The following is a 24,989-nucleotide window of genomic DNA, read 5'->3' as shown; positions in this document are numbered from 1 at the left end:
TGTTCAGTGCATCAGCATGCTAACATTTGCTGATTAGCACTGAACACAAAGTGTAGCTAAGGCTGTTGGGCATGTCATTAGTTTTTCAGGTATTTGGTCATAAACCATAAACCAAGTATTGGAGAAATAGAATGTTTGACCTGATGATGGCACTAGATAAAAAGTCAGTCACCTAAGTTATTACAATTTATCCTCAGGGGACCATAAATAATGTCTCATTAAATTTCATGGCAATCAATTCAATAGAGATATTTTAGTGTGGCTCAAAGTAGTCGACCGACCACACAACATCACCATTCCTAGAGCCACGCCGCCAGTGTGGCTAAAACTTTAACAGTAACTTGTATTTCCAGAGACAGTGTCCCGGTTACTCTTGGTGATAGTTGCCATAAAAAACTGTCCACATTCTGTTCTGTGGATTATTCAAAGTAACCAGGACACTGTTTCTGCAAATAGATGTTCCTTTTTCATTTTCTAACATTTTTTAGTGCTGTGAAAATTCCTTTCCCACATTGTAATGGAGTGGAGGTAGAAATCTAAGACACAGATACAGTATCTCACAACCTTGAATAATACAACAAATCTACATGGATAGCACTAGAGGTTAATTAAAATATAATGTATTTTTGCAATTTGGGGTGAACCAACCCTTTAAATGTAAACTTTGTGTTGGAAACCTTAGCATAAATGTTTTACTTCTCCAATAATTCGGAAGAGTCATAGCCTAGTAAGAGCTGAAACCAGCAGCCTTCCAGCTATGAGGATGTGTGTTCTTTATGGCAGCATATTGCAGCCATCATGATAGAAAATTGTTTTGCTCACTTTCTTATTATAATGAGAACATCCTTCTCACATTATAACAAGATATTTTTCATGTTATGACATATTTTCTCTTTCTAGATACCAAATGAATCCGTTTTTACAAGAAACTTTTCAGTAATGGATACCATGATGTTTGCTACATACATTAAAACATAAATAACCTATAAAACTTCACACACTACAAACTACACAGCGTGCAGTCAGGAATGGTAGTCTCCACTGCCGTTAATTAGAGGGCATGCTGGGTTTTGGTTCAGAGGCTGCTGAGCTGAATGTGCATTTAAGTGCACCGTCATAAATGTCAAGCCGTCTGGTACGGACAGGAAGTGGTGGAAGGTCTGAGGGTAAGATATGTCCGCTCTTCCAAAATAACATATGCAGTGTGGTAGCCAACTGGTAGAGTTGTTGCCAGGTTGTTGCCAATCGCTGATCTAATCTGGCACCAAATCCACACACGACAAGGCAAGGCATACAAAACAATACGAAAGCAGCCCACACTCATAACCCAATACATAAAAACATCGTGACATAGATGTTATATGCCTGATCAGTCATGTTACTCAGTATGACTAATCAATCATGTCATATGGTTGCTCTAGGCTACAGTGTTTCTAAGCAATTACTGGATCTTCTGTCTTATTATAACAACAAACCAATCATGTTCAAGAAAGTTTCTTGTTTTAATGAGCATGTTGTTATAATGAGATGCGTTAATTTTGAGATATGTTGTTATAACAAGAAGATTCTTGTAAAAACTGAATAATTAAATATCTAGTAATAACAAGAAAATGTCATAACATGAAAAAAATCTTCTTATTATGTAAAAAAAGGATCTTTTCATGTTAGTCTACAGCAACAACCCAAAATCTTTTTTTTTGTTTTGTTTTTCGTGTTTTATTAGCATAAATACAGCAGTTGATTTAGATGTGGTAACAGATGTGCTTTGGCTGATACTTGAATCTTGACATACTTGACATCCTTTTTCCAAATTCCAAAATCCAAATTCACATTCACAAACAACAATTCAAATTAAATAGTGGGGAATGGCTTAGAGGTAAGTTGGTTGGCCCACACACTGAAGGTTGGTAAAAGTCAGTACCTGTTCAGAGAACCAGCCCAATTCAGACACTGGTTTTAGACCCAATTTATACCTGGTATCAACGTGTAATCTGTATCCGGATATTTTATCTGGAGAAGGCTGAACTCATGTCATTGTAGGTGTAAATGTACACAGAAAACATCTCAAGCTGTCAGTTAATGCTCATCAAATGACGATATGTGCGATTGTTGTGTTTCACTTTGTCTTACATTTTAAGTTACATTAGCTTACTTAAAAAGAGTACCGAAAAGTAGCCAATGGATATCACAGCGGTATCCCTCTGTCACGTAACCATCCCCTTAGCTGCCCTTTCAGAGTATCCCACATCACTTCCCTTGACCTGACACACACACATACACCTACCCACAAGCTCTGCCTACGTGCAGGCAGATAACAAGATCAAAATTGCATACAGATAACATAGGAACACCAGGTGAAAATAGGCTCTTCTTTTAAATAATAGTGTCAATATTTGCTCAATCCAATATAGTCAAATACAGATAAAGTTTCAGTTTTAAATCAGCTGGTGCATTTGTACATGTATGGACAGTGTGCATGTAGGCCCTGGTGGCAGTAATCTCTCAGGCAGTGATGATGATCCCACGGCCTTCACCAGTGAGGAGTGTTGGGAAACAAGTGTGAATGATAAAGGGACAGGTAAACAGAGGCATAGACAGAGGTGAAAAATGTACGATCAAAAGGAGACCAGGCACAAAGGGAACAGGCAGAGGTGGATCAGTCGGCACCCAAAGGAGAGGAAATCACAGAAAGAGGAAAAAGAAAGAGAGGTGAAGCTTGGACACCCAACAGGGAATATTACTGCTGTATAAGTCTGAAAAAGAATAACGAAGCGTAGAGGGCGTAGCAGTCACATTAGGAAAGGTCATTTATATTAGTTCATACTCAGCAGGACAGCTTTATAATATTCACAAAATTCACAATTTACAAAATCATATTTACAACATTTTCCATTTGTTTGACGGTGTATTGTTCCTTTTAGCACCATCTAATTTCTGCTTACATGACATGAAAATATAGACTTTGGCAGAAGTTTGTCGACTAAATAAAATGAGATTCCTGATTGTTGGCGTGAATGGTGTCGTAGGCTGGTTCACCCTGGGTCATGAATATACCTTCTCTTTCTATGATATGTACTCAGTTGTCTTCCAGAAGTGTCCAGGGTGAGACAGCCTGCGGTTCAGTTTGGGGAGTCTCTCCAGCATACCTGCCAGCTGGGTGAAAGTTGGCCTGTTGTCTGCCTCGGAGGACCAACAGGCAGAAAGGATCTCCTGTTGGGATGGAATGAGGAGGATTAATATATCACACAGGATGCTTCAACTGTGGCTTCCATCGATCAATATGTTGGCCGTTTTCTAATTCAACTCAACTGTGACGGTTTGTATCACCAGCAGGCATCCACATTGACTTTGATGTAAATGATAAATCGTATGCAAAATATCTGAGGCTCTAGTTCCTATTATAATGCTACTCAGACTGTATTTAAGGCGACGGAGCCCTGGAGGTACAAGGGATAAAGAATTTGTGCTTACTTTTTACTAATTAAGCTTTGATCAAGCTAGTGCTAACAACAAAAACTGAATACTAAAGTGGAAAAAGATAGTGCTAAAAAAAGAGTTGGTTATCAGATTTTAAACCAGAATCAAAGATGACACATGGGGACTAGACAGGACTGTGGGGGTGCTTGAAAAGATGCCAAAGATGTTATTCTCTTTAAGCTGTAGGAAGGTTTTAGCCATCCAGGACTTAACGTCATCAAGGCAGTTAAGCAGGGACTTTGGCAACATAAATCACCAGGTGTCAGTGGAAGGTACAGCTGATGATTATTTGCATAGAAATGAAAAAAGATGTTGTATTCATGAGTCCAGATGAAGCATATATAATGCGAATAAAATAGGACCTAAAATGGAACCTTGTGGTACTCCACAGGAAATAAGTTCTGTCTTGGAGGTGGGAAGCAAACAAGGACCTGAGGTTCCTGTCCCTGTGTGTCAACTTGCCAGATATCCAACAGCGTCTCAAACCTCCTCCACCTACAACTTTTCCTCATTGCAATTGGAGGGACGTCTGAGAATTTACATGACATTAGATTTAATATGCTTCATATACATACATATGTATATATAGTATATAGGCATACACAAATCCAGTGTGTACTTATACACATGCAAAACATACACGTGTACTAGTGTCATGTTTGTCTCAACCCTGGTGCCGATGCATTTCATTGCAATTCTCCTTCCATCCATCAGATGCCCTCAGACTTTTCATCCATCACTACAGATCCTGCCACTCCCATCTCCACTGCAATCACCTCGTTCCCCCCACCAGAGCCTCTCCACCCATCTCCCCACATGGACCTCATTCCCTCATCAGCCACTCATATATATTACTGGCCCAAATCCATTGTTCCTCTGCCAGTTCACTAAAGTTGCCATGTGTTTCATGCCTCCGTAATCTATTACCTGACCCTTGCCTGCCTACTTGCCTGTAAGCCATTACTTTAAAATCAATCATTGATCTGATCTTATTTGCCTGCAATCCACTTTGAACACAATAAAAGAAAACTAATCAAGGCTAAAAGACAAGTATGTTTTGGAGCGTTGTTTGATTGACAATCATCTCGGCCTATCACACTCAGTGTTTGTGGTTGTCTCTTGTTGATCCTATCTCAACTCCATCCAGACTCCCTTACCACAGGTTAAATTAGAAATTGAAAAATACATTTTCTGGCTCCAACGAGTGGTAAACCCATATCCACATTTAATCCCTCTCTTCCTTTAGTCCGTCCTATGGGTGTTGCTGCCACAGCCATGTTCTTCTATGATCTATGTAACAGACTCACCGTGACCTCCTTGCCCAGGTTGCTGGCTGCCAGCACCTTCTTAATGCCCTCACTGCTGCCCACTAGCCAGATTTTAGCTTCCACAGGCTGTTTGGTGATTGGCCAGTCTCCGACCTGCAGCTCATACCAGATTGTGCTGAAAATGACACAACACAAAAATCAGATCAGGAAAATTGTAGTGACAGCGAAACCACCTCATATGCTATATACACATCCTAATTGCTAATATAGCATAAATTGAGTGTCTGTTGATTAACCTGAGCAGGCTGTTTAAGTGTAATCAATATCAATCAATACCCAAATGCATAAACGTCAGCAGATTTGGAGAAAGGCAGCTGGTCCTCATCCACCTCTGGGCTTATTTTTCGAACAATCTCTGGTGCCAGGTAGTAGATCCAGCCTTGAGGTATCCGGAAAACGTTCTTTCTTCTAAACACACACACACACACACACGCACACACACATATATGTATAATACTAATGAACACAACAACCGTGTTTTACCAAAGATAAAGATTTATTAGAGGAATTATTTCACTCCTACCTGCCTTCTTGGACCACTCCAGACATCCCAAACAGGCCAAAGTCTGTAATGACCACCTTGTTTGTGTCATAGAACACGTTCTTAGACTTCAGATCCTTGTGAATGATGCCTTTGGCATGCAGATAGCCCATTCCCTGTAAAAGAAGTGGACTTGCTAAACACAATACATTTCTAAGACAAAGAGTGAAAGAGCTGAAGCTAGGTATTTTTATTAATATCATTTGAAGGCCCTATGAATTTGAACTATTTTATTTAAAGAATCTAACCATGATAATATAACGATACCAGGTTTCTGTATGGATACATCATTCTCTTGTCTAAAGTAAATACTATATATTATCATTTATGTGTGTATGTTGTATACTTTAAAGCCTGGTAATACAATACAATATACATACTGGAATTTTGATTTTTTGCAAAATAGAAGTATCTTGACTAGTGGTCTCAGACTTTTGGACCCCACTGTATGTATGTAAGTATGTATGTATATATATTGCATTTTTTTCGAATGTAATACTATTTTTTTTCTTTACAAATGATGATATCAGGTTAACAATTTGAGTGAAAATTGAATCTTTGAAGAATGTACAGGAATTTCATAAAATCTTAGCATTTGATACGTCCTCCTTTTGCTTCAGCTGGCATGGGCTCCACAGGTTTGTGCAAAACCTGATAACCCATGTTATCCCAGCATGATTTGACAATGTTCCAAAGGGCTTCTTGTGACGTCACTGATTTTACTTTTTAAATTCTGTCCATCTGACAGAGCTCGAGGGATGCTTACCTTTACAATCTCCTGTGCAATCTGTCTGGTTTTATTGATGTCTAGCATGTGACTTCTTTCTCTTACAACAGAGTATAGAGTCAAACCTTTACAGAAACTGCAGATTAAAAGAGAAAAGGTTTGTTTTAGTGACAATATTGCACATCAGAACATAAATAGTGACCAAAAGAACACATCACATGTAATAATACAAAAAAGAATATATAAAATGATACCAAAGTATAAACATGCATTTGAGACTACAACTGTACTGGACATCAGCAGAACTGAGATCTCAGTTTTTAGCGGACAAGTCATGCTTCACCTTGTGATGATGGCGAGGTGGGGCGGAGCCATGCAGGCGCCCATGAACAGGACAACGTTCTCATGTCTGGTCTGTCTGTAGTTCATCACCTCCTTCTTGAAGAGCTTCAGGTGATCCTGGTTGTTGCCATCAATCTCCAATAGGCGAATGGCCACCTCACCATGCCAGCGACCCTTATGCACCTTCCCCCAGCGACCCTGGACAGTCACAAAATGTGTCAGCTGTGTGGGACCCAAATGCTGATATTTTACGTTTTTATACCATAAATATTATCTGTCTTCACCTTGCCAATAAGCTCTCCTAGCTCCAGCTGCTCATATGGGATGTCCCACTCCTGCAGGTACACGCTGGTCTGGCTGGAGATGCGGCCCTTCCAGCGCCCATCAGCCCCACGACGACATATGGAGGAAGGCAGGTCCTCCAGCTCGTCCTCATCACACTCCTCAGTGGAAAAGTTATTTTTTCTGCCGCACAGGTCAGCTGCTTCCGCATCCTCAGCTGGGTATTCTACCTTTGCCTCCTCCTCGTGGAAAGTGGAAAACTGAATGATTAATTAATGATTGATTTTAGTAACAAGGTCAAAGCACTTTACAAAGAAGTGCAACAACAAAAGCAAGGTGAGACACATAAGAACTAAAATTCAAGTTGGAAAGCAATGTTTTAAGTTAATACAATGGTACATATTTAGCTGCATGGGCCCATAAGGCTCAATGTAAGAGTCCAGAAGTCTGAGTCAACTTCCAGAATGTTTGTTTTTATCTTTATTTAATACATTTTTAATACATTGTTATATGTATTGTATGCATCATTATTTCATAACCATAGGGGATGCCATTTTGGTTGTCTAAAATACAGGTATTTACATCCCCTGGTACTATTACCCACTTTATCCAGTTGGTAATCCAGCTTTGCTCAAAGACAGAGGAAGTACAAGCACACATAAGAGTTCTTCCAACTTCCACTGATGACAAAATATGTCAGTGATAGAAAAAAAGAAATATGCTCCCCAGCAGTACATTAACAAGTGCTGTAAACCACAATAGCACACCAAACGTAAGACTCATATCACCAAACCAGTTTTCACTTCTTCTTTTTGGTGATGTAACTCACTGCATGTGACCGCCAGTACTCACCCCTCCTTGTTCCGCTGCAGTTAACTGTGTCTCAGTGACAGCCACCTGTGACATTCTGAGAGAAAAACCACAAGAATTAGCAACAGACAAAAATATTTTTAGAATTTTTAAGATCATATACATACTAGCCTGACTGATACTCTACAGGGCTTTTTAGGTGATAGACATACTGTATATATGTTAGAGAATTTGATATACTGGAGGATTTTGTTTTTTAATGTTTCATTCCCCAACCCTGACTGATACTGGATTTTTGATATTGACATGTAACAGTTAAAAAATGTTTGATAAATTATATATATTATATATTTTAACATCAACAGATAACATCTTTTAATGGACACACGGTTTGAAAATGACCTCAAACATATCTTTCACATTTCTGTACTGAAATTTCTTGTTACTGGTCAGCTGTCGTATTGGAAATGTGATAAGCTACTATCAGCCAATATGGTACCCATGTTGCTGTATCTTACCCAGACTCATTGTAGCTGCCAGATTTTTGAATAGCAGTATATGTGGAAGCAGGAACATCTGTTGGAAAATACAACTTTAGAATACTGCACTACTACAAGAGTAATTCTCATCATTCAAAAATGCTACATCAATACTTGTTACTTTATGAATTCAGAACAATGGATGTTAAATGCTTTTATGTCTCAAGCTCTCAAACCACCACATATTAGGCCCCTTATTTTTATATATTTCAGAAAAAAACCTGCTTCACGTTAACCCTGACACTTCTTTGAAAAACATTTTCTTTAAATGCTTAATGGAGTTGCTTAAAGGGGTACTTCAGCAATTTAGTATTGCTCAGGTTACAACGGCGGGGGACTTGGGGGGGTTCCTCATTCGAATGGAGGGTCTCAGGACAGAGGGTGTTGTAGGCTGTACAGATTGTAAAGCCCTCTGAGGCGAATTGTGATTTGTGATACTGGGCTATATAAATAACACTGACTTGACAAGTGGACTGGTATATGTACTGAGAGGCTGGTGATGAGGGAGGCTGGTGAGAAGGCAGGGGAAGGCCAGGCAACTGCAGAGCAGATGAGGGAAGTGGGAACAGATGTGTAGATGAGTAGGGCAGTCAGGTGGTGGGGAAAGGAAGGAAAGTCAGAGGGCATCTGGTGGATGGATGGAATAGGGAATGTGGCTGGAGAGGAGGGACAGAGAGACAGACTATGACACCATATCATTGTGTCTCCACACTTGCCCTCCGTTTGCCTTTCTGGGTTCAGTTGTGTATTTTTTTTTAAAGAAAGATAAGAAACATCAAAGCACAAAACCACCCTTGGTAAAAGAGAATATGTACATTTCTGACAAGCAACATTTTTAACATTTGTATGCCAAAATGCAATCAAAAATAGTTGTCAAAAGTTATGCAGTTTAATGTAACAGCCCTCCTATGAATCCTACCTTCATGAGGGTTATAATGTTTGCTGTTTTAAAGAGATGTTGATCCAACTTCATGATTATTTTAGAGGCTGAAGTCTGTGCTGCTGTTAAACTCTACAGCATTATACAGAGAGGTGTAATGTTTTGTCCAACCCATTTAGATCACATACAGCTGTTTACATTACACAAAGCTTGCGTGCATGTAAGTGATACCAGTGACAGGGTGTTGACCTGGGAAGTGGAAGCGGTTGTCCCGAGAGCCCTGCGGAGACGAGTTGGATGGGGGGGTGACGCTCACACTTGAGGGGTTATTCTGCGGGAAATGAGCTGGGGAGGAAGGTGTAGAGGAGGTGGCTGATGACGGGTTACTGCTGGAGTCCAGCTGATTTAAATTGGGGGGAGGCTCCTGGTAAAACACACGCGTACACACAATTCTATTATCACTTTCCATTGACACCATTTATTTCCTGTACACTAACCTTGACACTGTTCTACATTTCTTATCTTTACCTAAACAATCACCTTGAGAATGAAAACAGCTACAGCCGACCAGAACAGAATTCCCAACATATTACAATAGAAAACAAACATGTACTTACCCTTTTGGTTGTTGCCTTTGGTAAAGTGCCAAACTGCAGTGGGATCTCTGCTGTGTGATCTATCCGATTATTGATATCTGATGGCACTGATTCTGCTCTGCGCATCCTTGGCACTACAAGTCAGATTAAAACATTAGCTAGTTTGTCTTACAATACACAAGTGTCTTGTCTAATGTGCTTCAAACCTCAGTGATGGGAAACAAAATCCACAGTCTACATTTGTGCAAAAATACAAATCAAGTGTACATGAAGCTAATATGAGGCTTCCACAGTCTGAGTTAGGCAAAAAAATAAAAAAGCAAGTACATATGTTCCAAAGTTACTTTGTCCTTGTCTTTTTAACACAAACATTTTTTGTCTTATTATCACACTGCCACAGCTCAGCACAGAAACACTGTCCTACAAAACAATACAACACTCCCTTGTTGCCAGTCTTCTGTTTTTCCTAAAATTCCCACGACAATTTATATAATATTTATAAAAATGAAAAATATCTATATTTATCAACACTGTAAAATGTGCCAAAAGTTGGGTGAGCATTCCTATGGAGGCCCAGTATTCACGCTAAATGTTCTCTCCTATCATTAGGTCCTGCAGTGGGTATCAGGCTGTGCCGTCATAAATCTTCTGGGCTCTCCAACACACTGCACCACTCCCAAGCCCTGACATAATGTAACTTTAAGATGCCTTTAAATCTTACTCTCACCCAAGCAAAGAGCAGATACTCAATGGCTTGACCCGGCCTTATATCTAAGCTGTATCTCCTTACGCTAAAATGCCATGGCTGGCCCCACTGCCAGCAGGCAGTTTCATCTGAACGTCGTGGCCCGTTCAGTAGTCCAGCTGTTGTCGAATATTACAAAGAGTACGGCCTAGACCTGCTCTATTTGTAAAGTGTCATGAGATGACTTTTGTTGTGATTTGGCACAATATAAATAAGGCTGAATTCAATTCAATTGAATCCCTGCTTATCCAGCTCTACTACACTAGCTCTTACAAGTAGTTACTAGTTATATGAGATATAAACTTTTTCGCATTTGTGGCGTCACCTTGGTTGCAATAGCTTGAGCCAATTTTGACTTACAAACAGGTTTGAAAATGTAGAATTTAAAAACTGTATGGAATATCAAAAATCCGAACCAAAGTACATGGTCCAGATATGCGCCAATTTTGATGCCGATTGCTCAAAATTTGTAGTGAAAAACACATTTGGAAAATGTATCCACATGCAAATGGATGTGGTTTATATAGATGGATGTGTCTGGACCCACAGAATCCAAGAAAATGAAAAATAATTTAAAAAAATGTTTTGAGACTTATGGTTCAAAAGTTACAGGCCAAAATGTGTGTTGTTATAGCGCCACCGTCTGGCCAATTGTTTTTGTCTGAGTAGTGGGTGAGATTTCCAAAAGCACACTTTTTGTTCTGAGCTGTTATTAGCTCCAACCATAAATAAACTGAGACCCCAAAAGCATCTCAACCATGATGTAATTTTCAATACCCATCAAATCCCAATGTTCCATCTAAAACCACACTCCTTGCGTATGCTTCCTGTCTGAAATTACACTTTTTAAATTTCTATTGTGATCAACCCAAACATTTCTGCTTTCACTGTGGGTGGAAATGTGTTCAGTTGGACTTTGCGACCATTGTAATGAGCATTAGCACAAATGTATGTAAAAAGGTATTTCCCTGACAAATTAATTTATAAAAGAAAAAGTGAAAGAAAGAAAATGACGTTGAGTGTTTCTTACATGTGAGAAATGATATCCGACATGAGGGAGCATCTTTGGTACATTTGTTGTGGCACTTTAACCTGTGAACCGATGGATATGACACACCCCAATGAGACCATAACAAATAGTAGCTACTATTATAAACAGAGAGGGGGAGGTTATATTTGCATTCTCTTACTTGCAGTGTTTGCACTTGACACCAAACATCATGCTCTTGCGACACACTTGGCAATTCTGGGAGAGCCAGGACTTGGTTGAAAACCTACAAAGGACAGCGAAAGAAAGAAAAAAACATTTCTTTATCTTAATGGCATTATTCTCATAACATTTGTTTCAATTTATAATAAATAAATAAAGTTATGAAGTAAGCAAGACCAAAATTTTGAGGGAGAGTAAATTATTTTGTTTGATATTACAAATTTGCCCATCTTTTTTCCGTTGATGTGTAGTGACCCTAAATTTAGTGACTATAGTATTGGATGTAGTATCAAAGTAACATACTTTACATAACAGTAAATTTCCTGCCTTATTCGATTTTGATATTTCCTGTACACATCTGAAATTTCTGTGACAGGAGCACAAGAGGAAAGGTTAGGAAGTCACCAGTGGTCCTCTGGGGACCATGAATATGCTCTGCAAATCTCTTTAAATTCTGACCTTCAGTTATGTAGGGATGTCATGAGTCGGTCTGGAAGATTGGAATTGAGGTTGATCATGGCACTGCAGTAGCTATAAAAAACCTGATCAATTTATTATCCCATGGTTAATGTTACATGCTATCTGGGTAAACTAGCTGACAAAATTTCTTATTGTGCTCTGTGAAAACACCAAAATCGGAGTGAGGCGCAGAGCAACACCAACAGCAGCCATCAGTTTCAATTCATGATATTCACAAAGACAGTGTGTCAGCGGGCAATAAACACAGAGGGCTCTATTTCTGTGGTGCTCCAACCACTTCATATTTTCCTGACTTTGAAATTGGCTTTGCCCATCTGTGCGGTACTTCCGTGCTAAGATCGTACGTTGTACAGGCGCAAACAGGAGGTTGTGCTGAGAATATACATCTCTGAACCACGTCTGTTTTTGGCTCAACGTCAATTCGCTGCCAGTATAGTGATTTTATTAGCAAGAGTAAACTACATACTTGCATTTAAATCAGCCTCAAAAAATAACGTTTAAGGTGGTTAAATCAAGAAGGTCGGTAAATCAGTCTGCATTGATCTATACATTTATATGGGTGATTCTTACAGTGGCCACAGCTGCCTTATACAATATCAAAACCGTCTCCTGCAGTTCATTAAATCCTGACAGAAATGCTGATAATATGTTGTAGCCTTTGAGAAGTGCAGCACAGTGCCATTAGCACGACCACCAGCTGTGTTTACCTTTGGTAGGGATCACTGGAGCTCCACAGATGAATATGTTCATTTTTAAACTGGACTTTTACATTAACATTCACCCATGTGGAGACGAGATTCAAAGCTCCCACTTCACATGCTTTCTTTGTTCTGGCCTAACACGTCAAGCAGTGCACGTGGAGACAAACACAGAAACACACACAGCGCACGCATGCTCATGCGCACACACACTTTTGGTTCTTTTAGTTACATTTATTTAGTTTGTGTATTGTTTGCTTTTGATTTATCTTTTGAAAAAATGATTTGAAATATACATGCTTGTGTATGTTGTACAAGAGTGAATGCTGCCAACCTTTACTGTGTAGAAGTCCAAAATCCTTCAACCCATACTAAGCTATGTCACTCAGCCAGTTCCTGAGGCAATATCAACAGTAAAATACTGTCTGGTAAGATAAACAGTGGGTCAGACTGAACGCTTTGCATTGTTCAAATTCCTGGAGTCTCACAACATGCCATTCTCTCCAGACAGATGCACCAACTCCACAGTGGTTTAAATCAGAGGGCTCAGTGTGAATTTGGGTTGACGTCGCTCAGAGTTACACTGTCTGTCCCAGCTAGACTCTCATGGGGAGTTAACAGGAAACCACAACAATGATAGTGGAATGTCAATCAGCCGGACAATTCCAAAATAGTATGTAGACATGTCTGTTTATAGAAACATGAAACATACAGCAAACTAGTCACTGTAGGTCACCTAAACTATTGACAAAAATTGTAATTTTAAATCTGTGAAAAAAAGCATTAAAGGGGGAATCCACAGATTTTACACGTTAGTCCAACTCAGCCTGTGAAAACAGTTGTATCATGTCTTCTGTGGTTCTGGAGGAGCTTTGTCAACTATGAGTGTCTGTGTATTGTTAGTCCCCCAACTTCATGGAACTACAATACTAAAACCTGATTTATACTTGAGGTAAGGGTTTACAGTGGTAATAACAGAAGTCCCTCAGTAGCTACAGTATAGCCTCTGATATATATAGTTGAGTATTAGATTTCATCCATTGATATCGCAGCAATGCATGCACTGTAATTGTGTTTACATTCTTTCATTCTCTGTGATAAAGAGCAGCGCTCCACTGCAGAGGGCTTGCAGAGATGGTCTGGAGATGGATTTGTTAGATGTGTGTTAATGAAAAGTTAAAATATTGTTTTGAGATTAAACTATCCAGGATTACTCTTTGATGGTTCACTTTTTTCTATAAAGTATTTATTCTAAACAAGGGAGCAGACTCACCTGTGTGTTACAGCCAGGCCAATGTCTCTTCTCAGTGTCTGAGGGGAACTCCTGTGCATGGTCACATCTGTGAAGAACATTAGAATGCAGTATGTCAAAAACACACACACACACACACACACACACACACACACACAGAAGCACCATCTGTTATGGAAACTCACTGTCCAGCAAGGTTGGAGTGGCAGGCATCATGTATGGGGCTGAGGCAGGGACAGGGCCTGGTGTTCGGGCAGACAGCAGCGGCGACCACAGTGCTGAGTCCTCAGGACTGTTCCCACAACCGTTGATATGAATAGCAGCTAACACTTTGTTCTTCTTATAGGACCTGCAAGGACAGAGAGCAACTAACAACTACTATAAGTTCTCACATACAGCAGTCCACTTCACCCTGTGACACTGTGACAATTCAGTTGCTGATAAAAGAACATTTGTGCTTAATTTAACTAGCAGGTATAAACCATAGCGTAATAGTTAGGTCAGAGCACTGACCTTGGAGACTGTGTTGGACAAAATTGATTGACTATTTTGTTATTTGTACAGTTAGTTTGAATCCACTAGGGAGCAAGAATGTGCTCAGTGAAATGCACTATTCTATTACGAGAAATCTTGTGCAGATAGTGGAAAGATGACTGGAAATGAGGGAGAGAGAGATGCAACAAAGTTCCCCAGCTGGATTCAAATTGGGGACATTGCGTTTTATGGTCGACATCTTAACATGGTATTGTTTATTTAACAAAGATTTAATGTTCGTGTGTGTGCTTGTTGGGGGGATTAGTTATCCAACAGAATCCTTACAGTGCATCTCATTAAGCAGTGATATTCCATTATTTTATATCTTATGACAAACATAATGGCTAAGGCTATACCTGTATACAATGACCTATGTCTCAACAGTTTCATTCCTGTTTGATATTGAGCAGCTGAAAGATGAGGCAAATTTTCAAACAGGATACTCTGATCTACCAAGAAAACATGACTGCTGTATTAATTCTAGTACCCACTTGTGTGTAGCCGGTTCCTCAATGCGGTTGGCCAGCTGTGACTCATGACTCTTGCTTTTCGTCAGTGCAATGTTGGGTAGGAGCTGCAGCAGTTTGCGGGATGGTGGCAGCGGTGGTGTGTGAGAGGGCTTGGCAGTGCGTGTCTTGGAGGCACGGATGGTTTGAGGGGTGCTTGGCTCCAGGGTGAAGGCGTCAGTCATTTCCTCAGGTGATACGTAAAGTCTCTGGTCATCTGAACAAGGTACCACTGATATGGAGATGGAGCGGCCGTGGGTGCTCGTAGGCTGCAGGGGGGTGGAGGGGTTACCAGAGCTGGAGGGGGGGCAAATGGGTGAGAAGGCATCACTGTCCTGTTGGGGCTCAGTGCTGCAGGAGCCTGAGTCAGGCCTCAGGTCACCTCCTTGAGTTAAAGAGTAAAGATCACAAATGAGCAAGTAGGCCTAGAGTAAATATTGTCACACTTGGTTGGGAGGTTTCTTGTGAAATATAATCAATTTTATTATATGTATGTATAAATTTAATTAAAAATGTATCTACTATAATCCCATCTGAAATTTAACCCAGTTTACTGATCATTCTCTTTTAGTGCAACTGCAGCAACCTTCTAAACAAGTGTTTTAAACCAGTGTAGTACACACTATAGCATAATGTACATAGACCACTAAAGAGTCAGTGTACCTGTACAACATAAAATAATAATAACAATAATCATAATCATAATCATCATCATAAACAGTGGTGGAAAGTAACTAAGAACATTTACTCAAGTGATGTACTTAAATACAGTTTTGAGGTACTTGTACTTTACTTTCCATTTTCTGCTACTTTACACTTCTACTCCACTACATGTCAGAGGGGAATATTGTACTTTTTACTCCACTACATTTATTTGATAGTTTGTTGTTACTTTCAGTTGAAGATTGTACATAAAACATGTTTGATAAGATTATAAAACTCAACACATTGTTAAATATTAAACCAGCGATTCTCAACCTTTTCACCGTCACCGTTTGTGACCTCATACAAAAAGTGTCTAGCTGTGTCCTTGTTATGTCTTTGAGTTGTTAGCAGCTCCACACATGGAAAGACACATTTCCACTCTAAACCAGTCATATATTTTCATTTAAATTATTGTTCGAGGCTAAAAGAGATAACACAAAATTAATACTTTTACTTTTGATACTTTAATTACATTTTGCTGACACTACTTATGTACTTTAGGGATTCGAATGCAATACTTTTACTTGTAATAAAGTATTTTTGTCCTGTAGTATTGGTACTTTTATTTAAGTAAAAGATATGAATACTTCTCCCACCACTGATCAACGCCACTTTGTTTATGCACTTTTTACAGTAACAAAGTGGTTAACTGTAAAACAAACAAACAGTAAAGTACAGTAAAAATTGTTTTTATTTTTATTCTGATTTGGGATATTTGTATGTGTGTGTAGCGTGAAGGGAGCAACAATTTTAATTTAGTAGTGTTGTAGAATGACACACAGTGAACCTGGGGCTTTTAGGGGCCAGTAGCTGCTATGCTGGGCTGGTAATGCTTATGAGTGTTCAGTTTTTAAATCAAGTATCAAAAGAAACCACATATTTGAAAATGCCCTTTCAAACATGGAATATGTAAAATGTAAAACCAGGATGATTAAATATATCACATATTAATTTATCAAAATTAAGATTACACAGAATGAATAAATCAACCCTGATACTATTTATTGTATTTTCATTTATTTATTGTATTTTATGCAGTTGAATGACCCTCACAACATGCACGGCAGCCAGTGTTCCTGGATCACCTGTTTCATTAGCACTCTTCAGACAGGAGGGGGCAGCAGTGAGGTGAGAACGATCCTCTGAGTTGGAGCCCAGACATCTCATCGTGTCCTGCAGCTCAGAGCTGGACATTTGCAGCAACCCATCCACTGAGAGCTTCAATGATGCAGCCTGCAGAGGGCAAGGAGGATTATTATTTACAGAGAGAAGATAATATTATATTATCTGAGGACAGTAACCAGAATTAGTAACCAGAAAAAAAATAAACAGACCCGCTCTAGTAAATGCTAGTTTACGTTTGTATCATATGCACAGTGACCTTCATTCGATTTGTCCGGGATTGTCCCGGTTTCAAGCTGTGTGTCCAGACAAATATCTGTTAAACACTAAAATGTCCCTGTTTTCAACATTCACTACCAAATTGTCCTGGTTTTCACCACAATTAAAATAATAATTATATTATTATACTTGTTGTTGTCGCTTACATGGATGTTTATCCCATTCCACTCATTACCTAAAAACATAAACAATGCACCACGTGCTTGAATTACAACACTGATTTGTCTGTCAATCAAAGTGTCGTTGTCAAGGCTGATGCTAGGCTATGAGTCATATAACGCTTGCGGCTCTTTCTGACAGAACCTGTCAGTATGCTAACAGTTAGCCGTCATGCTGAAGAAAAAGTCTGTCTTTTCTAAAGAGCTCCTTCCGTCATAAAATTCCCGGCAACGAAAATGCTGCATTCATAGTGTTGAAAGGTGCGCTCGGTATGTGTGCTCAGCGCTGAAATACTCATCCCCATCCTTATAAAAATGCCTATGATGCGTGGATAAGCGCATACATGTGCGCATGCAAGAACGTGCAGTACAGCCCCAGTTTGGGAGTTTGAAAATATGGTCACACTAATCTTATGTATTCCATGCAAAACCAACTCCATTTTTGACCTGCTTTTCATGTGAATCAATCAATCAATCAATTTATTTGTCACATGCAATTATACATGGCGAAATGCAATTGTGCTAGTTCCTTCAAAGAGAGTTTAAAAAAAAAAATCTAATAAACACCACCCCCGAGCTTTGTTTAGCACAATCAATCAGCTTGTACCCATGCTTGCTCCCATTGCGTTCTCTGTTACTTCAACTGAAGATTGTTAATTATATTTATTGTCAACAAAATCAACAGCATAAGATCCAACACTGTGTCCCTGTTCTCCTCTTCTGATCTTTCTAGTAGTGTTCCAAATTTACTGCCCCCCATTACCATGCACAACCTCAATTTCTCATCTGCAGCTGTTCTCCTGCCAACTTGATGTTCTACACTCCATTTTTTTTAAATGTACACACTATCATAAACCTGTATCTCAGGGAAAGCCCTAGAGTGGTTTGTGTCATATTTGTCAGACGTTTTTTGGTCTCTATGTGTCCTCATCCGTTCCACTGTTATATGGAGTGCCTCAAGGGTCAAACCTTGGTCCTTTTCTTTTCACTTTGTATATGCTTCCCCTATATATATATATATATATATATATATATGGGCGGCATGGTGGCGCAGTGGTGAGCACTGTCGCACGGGAGGTAAAGCTGGTCGAAGTGTCTTTGAGCAAGACACTGAACCCTAAGCTGCTCCAGATGGAGACCAGCACCTTGCATGGCAGCTCGGCCGCCATTGGTGTGTGAATGTGTGAGTGAATGGGTGAATGAGACTTGGCTGTAAAGTGCTTTGGGAACCGTGAAGGTTGAAAAGCGCTATATAAGTGAGATCATTTACCATTTATATCCTACCATTGTTACGCGGATGACACTCAGCTATTTGTTTCACTACAACCCGATGAACTTTAGCCGCTTTAAAAGACTGGATGTCACTTAATATTCTTCAACTAAATTCTGATGAAACTGAGCTCATTACTGGCCCTGAAAATGCTCCAAATAGCATTTTCCAGTGTATTGGCCCACCTTCCCCCTATGTCCAACCAAACTCTAGGAATCTTGCCGTTATAATTGGCCCTCAATTGAAATTCGAATGCCATGTCAACAAATTGGTTCAATCCTGTTTTTTTTTCAACTCAGAAACATTGCAGAAATCAGACCATTATTACCGGCTTTTGATTTAGAACATATCATTCACGCCTAAATTTTTTCCCGTCTCAACTTCTGCAATACCCTTTTCACTTGCCTTAGTCAAGCTGCCCTAGCACAGCTTCAGCAATGCAGCAGCTAGGCTCTTAACTCGGACTGGCCGTAGGTCTCACATTATTCCCTCATTCCTCATTGGCTTTCGGGGATGTTCAGGATTGATTTTGATCGGCCCAACCGTTTTGCGCAAAACTTCTTCATAGGAATGAATAGGAAATCGTCACGAAGAGAGCTCAGACCCACCCCTCTTTGAGGCCACACTGCTGCGCCATACTTAAACGTAGAAAAATGATCAAAAGTTTAAACAAGTCACAACAAGTGGGATTCTATCTGGCAAGCCAGCAAGAGGTTCTGCAATGCAGGATGTGTGGCCTGGCCGTCAGACAGCATTTACATTTTTTTGTTAAAGTAACTTCATGAAGGTTAAAATGTTCAGTTTATGTTTACACTGTTTTAAGTGGTGAGGTATTGATTAGACTTTACGATCATTATGAAGGATGTAGTTGTTGGTGCTGTTGAACTGTATTGCAATATACAGAGAGGTGTTTCTGTTCCTTAGCCTACCCTGACTGATATGAAAATGAAATGAAACTACCATGAAATTAAATCAACACCTCTCTAAAACAGTTTCAACAAAACATTATAACTTTAGAGGATGTATTACAAGGTGGACCTAATAAACTAGCAACTGAAACTGGCATAAACAGTGGGGTCCAAAAGTCTGAGACCATATTGAAAATCACGTAAACCTGGAAATAATCACAAAGTTTGAGGATTCGGAAACATTTAAAAACACAAGAACGTATGACATGTAAAATGAAGAACTGCACTGCACAGGTTTGTAATTCTTTACAGTTCTAGGAAAGAGTGGAAATTAGTCTTGCCCTGACTTTTCAATTTAGCTTAATTTGGTTGTTGAATACCATGGAACTGCGTGGTACCAAAACCAAATAATAATAAGTCCAGGTTAATAGAAATAAAGGGCACAAGAGAGAAAAGAATGAGTTAGCACATGGGTCACTAACAGGCGGCCCGCGGTCCGAGTCCGGACCCAGGCGCCATCCTATACAGATCCGGACCTATAATCAATAAATTATTAAGGGATTTAAAATTTTGACGGGGCGCTTCCATTTTAACCGGGGCAGCTTTTCTAGTCTTTGCGGCACTGGTTTAGCGGCTCAAGAAACTCACAGACCAATTGCATACGTGTTACGCCAGCCCACGTGATGCTACTCGGCCAATCAAATCTCATTCCAGGCGATAAACATTGCGACTCTGAATACAGACAGACGAGAGGTGAGAGGCGAGTGACAGATAATAAGACGAGTGAACGATTCAGGGAGAGAAGACGGAGAGACGAGTGAGCGGGAGGGAGAGAAGACACATTATTTATTGCGAAATTGGTTGAGACTGTTAAGTCAAGATGTGAAACAGTTAACAAAGAAAAAGGGAAACTCAAGCTGTTGCTACACTTTTTGTTTTTCTAAAATTAAGCACTTTATTTTAAGATGCACAAGCTATTTTATTTATTTTCTCTATTTTATTTTTAAATGCAGCCCTTCTTTTAGTTAATGAGAGAAGGACATTATACATATCTACAGTATTATATATCTGTATAGTTCAATGTTAAGTGACAATAAATATGGTCAAAATGTTTTTGAATTGTACTTTCTTTATTTGATTTGACAGTCAGATGTTGATTACATGCAGACATTGATACAACTACTAGGCTACTTCAATTTATATCACACTAAATCACAACGCAAGTTAGACATTATGATGTTCCGGACCTTTGCTTGAGGAAATTTTCTCTAACTGGACCTCTTCAAACTTTAGTTGAATACCCCTGAGTTAGCAGGATATATTTAGCAGAATAGAGTGACTCGCCTGTGATATGACATTGCTCTCAGATGTTTGCTCATGTCATATGTCGGCCCTGTTCCAGTGTGGCGTTGGCCACATTAGCAGCAGTCATAGCATATCATGATATTTGCTTATTTAAACCTCATTCTGTCTTGCCCATTAAATTAAATTATTAACGTTAATTCTGCTGAATACCAAGCTTTCGTGCATTTCTCGCATGTTCCAGTTAAATGTCATAAAAGAGTTTGTATATTTAAAACAGAATCATTGGGTATAAAGGGGCACAGTTGAAGAAAACTATTGAGATGTCAGACTATTTCTTGTAGGCAGCAGGACAGGCTTAAACATAGGTTATGCAAGTGGAGAAGGGAAGGTATTCTGTGAAAAGTTGGGTCATCAGCTAGATTTCTGGAACATGGGCCAACAGGCCGATTTCCTTTTTATTTGGTGTGGATTCAAAGAAAAGTCAGGCCGTCATAGAGGAACAATAGGCACATTTGCAAACAAAAGCAGAAATAAGACACACTCATATAACAACAAGTCAGTATCAATAAGTATGGGACTTCATGTAGTTTGCCATAAAAGGCATTTGGGGAAAAAATGACTTGTGGGTCTAAACTGTCAAAAATCCGTCCACTTTCAGATTTTTCTGAACTACTGTACAATGCCTGACCTGATGCAAGACTGATTCCTGGAATCTGCTGACAAACTGTGAAAACAGGGTTTACACCACACTGCTTCTGTTTTACTGGAATGTGTTTTCTTAGCCCTTGGTGTGTGTGTGTGTGTGTGTGTGTGTGTGTGTGTGTGTAGACAGGTATTACTCATATTGTGGGGACATAAATCAGTTTACACAATCACACTGTGCTTCCTTTTGTGTTTCCCCATAATGTAAATCATTAAATTTTAGGGCCGAAGACTTGGTTTAAAGTTAGGGATAGGGTTAGGCAAGTAGTGGTGAGGGGTAGGGTTAAGGTAAGTCTCCAGGAAATCAATGTAAGTCAATGTAATGTCCTCTGAAGTGATGGAAACATGACTGTGTGTGTGCGTGTGTGTGTATATTTAATGAAGAAAAAGGGGGAAAGGGTTTGGCTTACTCTTCTGGCAACTGGCTTTTTCCTGCATTGTGTCCATGGTAAGTGAAATTAAGTGGGCATTTTTCTTGAAAAAGTTAGCTAGCTAGCAACAGCATGGTACGTTGATGTGTCTTCGGTGTTCAAATCAAATTCCTCCCAACGTTAAGTCCGACCCGCCTATCCTGTTTCACTTGGAAATACGTCAAGATATACAAGCTAGGTACTATAAAAATGCCATTTTATCTCGACTTTAAACATCAGCATGTTAGCATTGTAATTGTGAGCATGTTAGCATGCTTATGTTAGCATGTAGCTCAAAGCACCACTGTGCCTCACAGAGCTGCCAACATGGCTATAAACTCTTAACGCTGAGGTGTTGGATAATGGTTGTATCTGGCACACCCTCTGTTTGGGAGATTTTTTTTTTTGTGTGTGGTGTGTGGTCAGAGCAGTTGTCTCAAGGACACATCCAGAGCTGTGAGGTGAGTAACCAGCTCTTGCTGGGGGCCTAACTGGACTACTGGGTTGAGTGTTTAAATAACCCACCACAAATCTGCATGAAGACTAGTAAGGTAGATTAGTTTGAGATAGGCAGTCTAGGTAGAGGGGGACACTATTATTGTCTCTCTTGTGCACTTGCTGACCTGGGCAACATTGTTGTTCTGGTGTTTTTGGGTTTTCTTTCTGCTGGGCCTTTTTTAAATCTAGTCTATTATGGCAGTAATAGAGGGTTTTGTGGCTGCTCCATGTGAAGGATTTCTGGACCGTTGCACTCAGAAGTCAGCTTCTGGAAACTGCAGAAGAATATGGAATCGATCTAAGTGGTCTTGGTGGTGTTTTTACGGCATAAAGACAATGTGAAGGCTATGGTTAAACTGCGGTTGGTTGAGGAAGGTGTGCTGGTTGCAAAGCAAGAGGGACCTGGTCAGTCACTAGCAGCACAGGCATTTTCAGTTCAGTCAGGAAACGTAACCTTTGAGCAATAAAAATAAGCTGGAGGTGGATACACAAGTGGCAATTGAAACTCACTTATAAATCAGTCAAGGCTGCCATACTGAAGACGTATGAGTTTCAGAAGCGTATCGCCAGTGTTTTAGGATGTGGGAAGAAAGGATAAACCAGTCGCATATGGAGTTTGCGAGGGAGCTGACTAATAATTTCAATCGTTGGTGTATGGCCTCTGATGTTGATGATTTTGAGAGGTTGTGCAATTTGGTCATCTTGGAGCAGTTTAAAGATTCTCTTCCCCGTCGGGATGCCACATACCTTACTGAGCGTAAGATTACTACTGTCTCTGAGGCTGCGGGATTGGCTGATGAGTTTGTACTCATTCATTCATTCATGACCAATAGCCGGCTCTCGTTAACCTATCATTAACTGCTAACCGACCGAGATTAAAATGTACTTTTTATTACAATTTTTTTTTTTGTTTCATGAGAAAGGGTTTATTTTTGTGCACACACAACAACCTGAGGATTCACATGTCATAGACTGACACACATTGAATCCCTCAGCACTGAGACCGCTGTGTAGAACATTTATTAGGCATAATAGCCTGGATCTCCGGTGGAGAAAAATTATCCTCCAAATTAAATGACAAAATACGCTGTTTGTTTCTGCCCTTTTAGAAAGACACATAGAACCATTTTCTGATCTGATGTCACTATCAACAGGACGACATGATTGGTCTGTGCCTTCCAAAACTGCTACAAACCAACGTTGGAAAAATATATATGTTTTCTTATGTCAGATGAGACCACTATGGTTAAGGTTTGGGCTTAGGCTTAGGTTCAGGCACAGAAACAACTTGGTTGACTTTAGGGAGAGATCATTGTTTGGGTTAAAATTACAACTTGATTAAAGCAACAGTATACCTTATAGAGTGTCAATATAATTTAGATGGTACACTGACTTGTAATAGGGGGAATGGAGCCTCTTTCATTCCCACTCTGCTCCCCAAATGCCTCTTCCTGCACTATGTAACTTGATTGGGGTACGGGTACGATCTCTCGCAAGAAGTACATTGCACTTTCAAAGAGTCTGAGGTAGATTCATATTTCAATGCATTTGAACATATAGCCGCTACATTACATTGGCCAAAGAGTGTGTGGCCTCTTATACTCCAGTGTAAATTGGTGGGAAAAGCTCAAGAAGTGTGGACTCAATTGAAGACTTAAATTATGACTGTGAAAGCCACTGTCCTCCATGCTTATGAATTAGTGCCAGAAGAATATAGACGAAAATCTGACAAAAACTAAGACATTCTAAGGAAAGAATTCATGAACATAGTAGTGATGTTAGATTCACAAACAAATCATTCCTTTTGAATGACTCTTAAAGAGGGACGCAAGTGGGAGTGAATCAAAAATCCTGCTTCTGTATGGTGCATGTGTGGTTGTGCATAAGAGTCAGGTTAACTTCCAACTCTGAGAGTCTCTCTGAGTTAACTTGTTCATTCTGCACACAAACCTTGCGCCAAAGAATGAGAGTGAGAGCCGCGACTCAGCACTGAACCAAAGAATGAGTGACTGAACCACTGAACCAAGAACGATGCATGGTCCTTGGCTCAGCACTCAGCAGACGGTGGTGTGGAGTTAGCGGTGTCTTCACATTAAGTTCAGTTGCTAAACTACTTTGTGAGATACATTGCTGGAGAGTTAATAAACAATGACCCCATCATTTTCCCTTTTCAATATAACTCTTATATAACCCTGTCCCAGACAACCGTCATGTCACTTATGCTTATCACATCTCTTTGCTATGTTAGCCAGGTAGCTAGCCAGCTATAGTTTGTCTTGACTGACAGTTTGGTACGCCCTCCAAACCGAACAATTCCAGTCATTGCATTTACAAAATTTTAATATTAAAAGTCTGTTTTTTCCACCGGATACGTTAAAAGTTTCCCCTGAACATTTATAGCAGAGGCACTGTTCATATCTTGACGCAACAGCAGCGAACCATGAGTTAATGTTAGTGATGATATACATTAACAGCGAAATATTGCTGAAGATGAAATGTTTTGATAAGCAAGAAAAAAAGAGTTTCTGATTGGAGTTCAAGCCACTGAAATAATGGTTCAAAACGAAGCTGTAGCATTATTTTTTGTTTTTAATATACCTAAATATAAAGATAAATTTATCATTAGTGAAGATTACCAGTGCAATACATATATATACATACTCAACAGTGCAATATATATATACA

The 24,989-nt window shown here is 39.6% G+C and overlaps 1 protein-coding gene across 3 annotated transcripts in view; it reads right to left on the bottom strand.

Annotated features, from left to right (window-relative positions):
* Positions 1–1,690: 1,690 nt before the first annotated feature.
* Positions 1,691–24,989, bottom strand: part of LOC139285080 (kinase suppressor of Ras 1-like) — a 34,682-nt gene continuing 11,383 nt past the window's right edge. For 2 of the 3 annotated variants that reach the window (XM_070905526.1, XM_070905524.1), the window contains exons 2-18: positions 16,738–16,885; positions 14,933–15,332; positions 14,093–14,256; positions 13,929–13,995; positions 11,458–11,541; positions 11,298–11,359; positions 9,544–9,656; positions 9,176–9,350; positions 8,026–8,083; positions 7,550–7,604; positions 6,700–6,957; positions 6,417–6,613; positions 6,113–6,209; positions 5,329–5,462; positions 5,082–5,213; positions 4,785–4,920; positions 1,691–3,210 (exon numbers count right to left, since the gene is read on the bottom strand). In XM_070905526.1, the coding sequence (XP_070761627.1) occupies positions 3,064–3,210; positions 4,785–4,920; positions 5,082–5,213; positions 5,329–5,462; positions 6,113–6,209; positions 6,417–6,613; positions 6,700–6,957; positions 7,550–7,604; positions 8,026–8,083; positions 9,176–9,350; positions 9,544–9,656; positions 11,298–11,359; positions 11,458–11,541; positions 13,929–13,995; positions 14,093–14,256; positions 14,933–15,332; positions 16,738–16,846 (2,388 nt within the window). In that variant the 5' untranslated portion in view covers positions 16,847–16,885 and the 3' untranslated portion in view covers positions 1,691–3,063. The remainder of the gene's footprint in view (positions 3,211–4,784; positions 4,921–5,081; positions 5,214–5,328; positions 5,463–6,112; positions 6,210–6,416; positions 6,614–6,699; positions 6,958–7,549; positions 7,605–8,025; positions 8,084–9,175; positions 9,351–9,543; positions 9,657–11,297; positions 11,360–11,457; positions 11,542–13,928; positions 13,996–14,092; positions 14,257–14,932; positions 15,333–16,737; positions 16,886–24,989) is intronic. The other variant, XM_070905525.1, reaches the window with a different exon arrangement.

The sequence above is a fragment of the Enoplosus armatus genome, chromosome 5 (assembly GCF_043641665.1).
Source record: "Enoplosus armatus isolate fEnoArm2 chromosome 5, fEnoArm2.hap1, whole genome shotgun sequence".
Lineage (NCBI taxonomy): Eukaryota > Metazoa > Chordata > Actinopteri > Centrarchiformes > Enoplosidae > Enoplosus > Enoplosus armatus.
The sequence above is the reverse complement of the archived record's forward strand: the minus strand, read 5'-3'. Positions and strand labels throughout refer to the sequence as shown.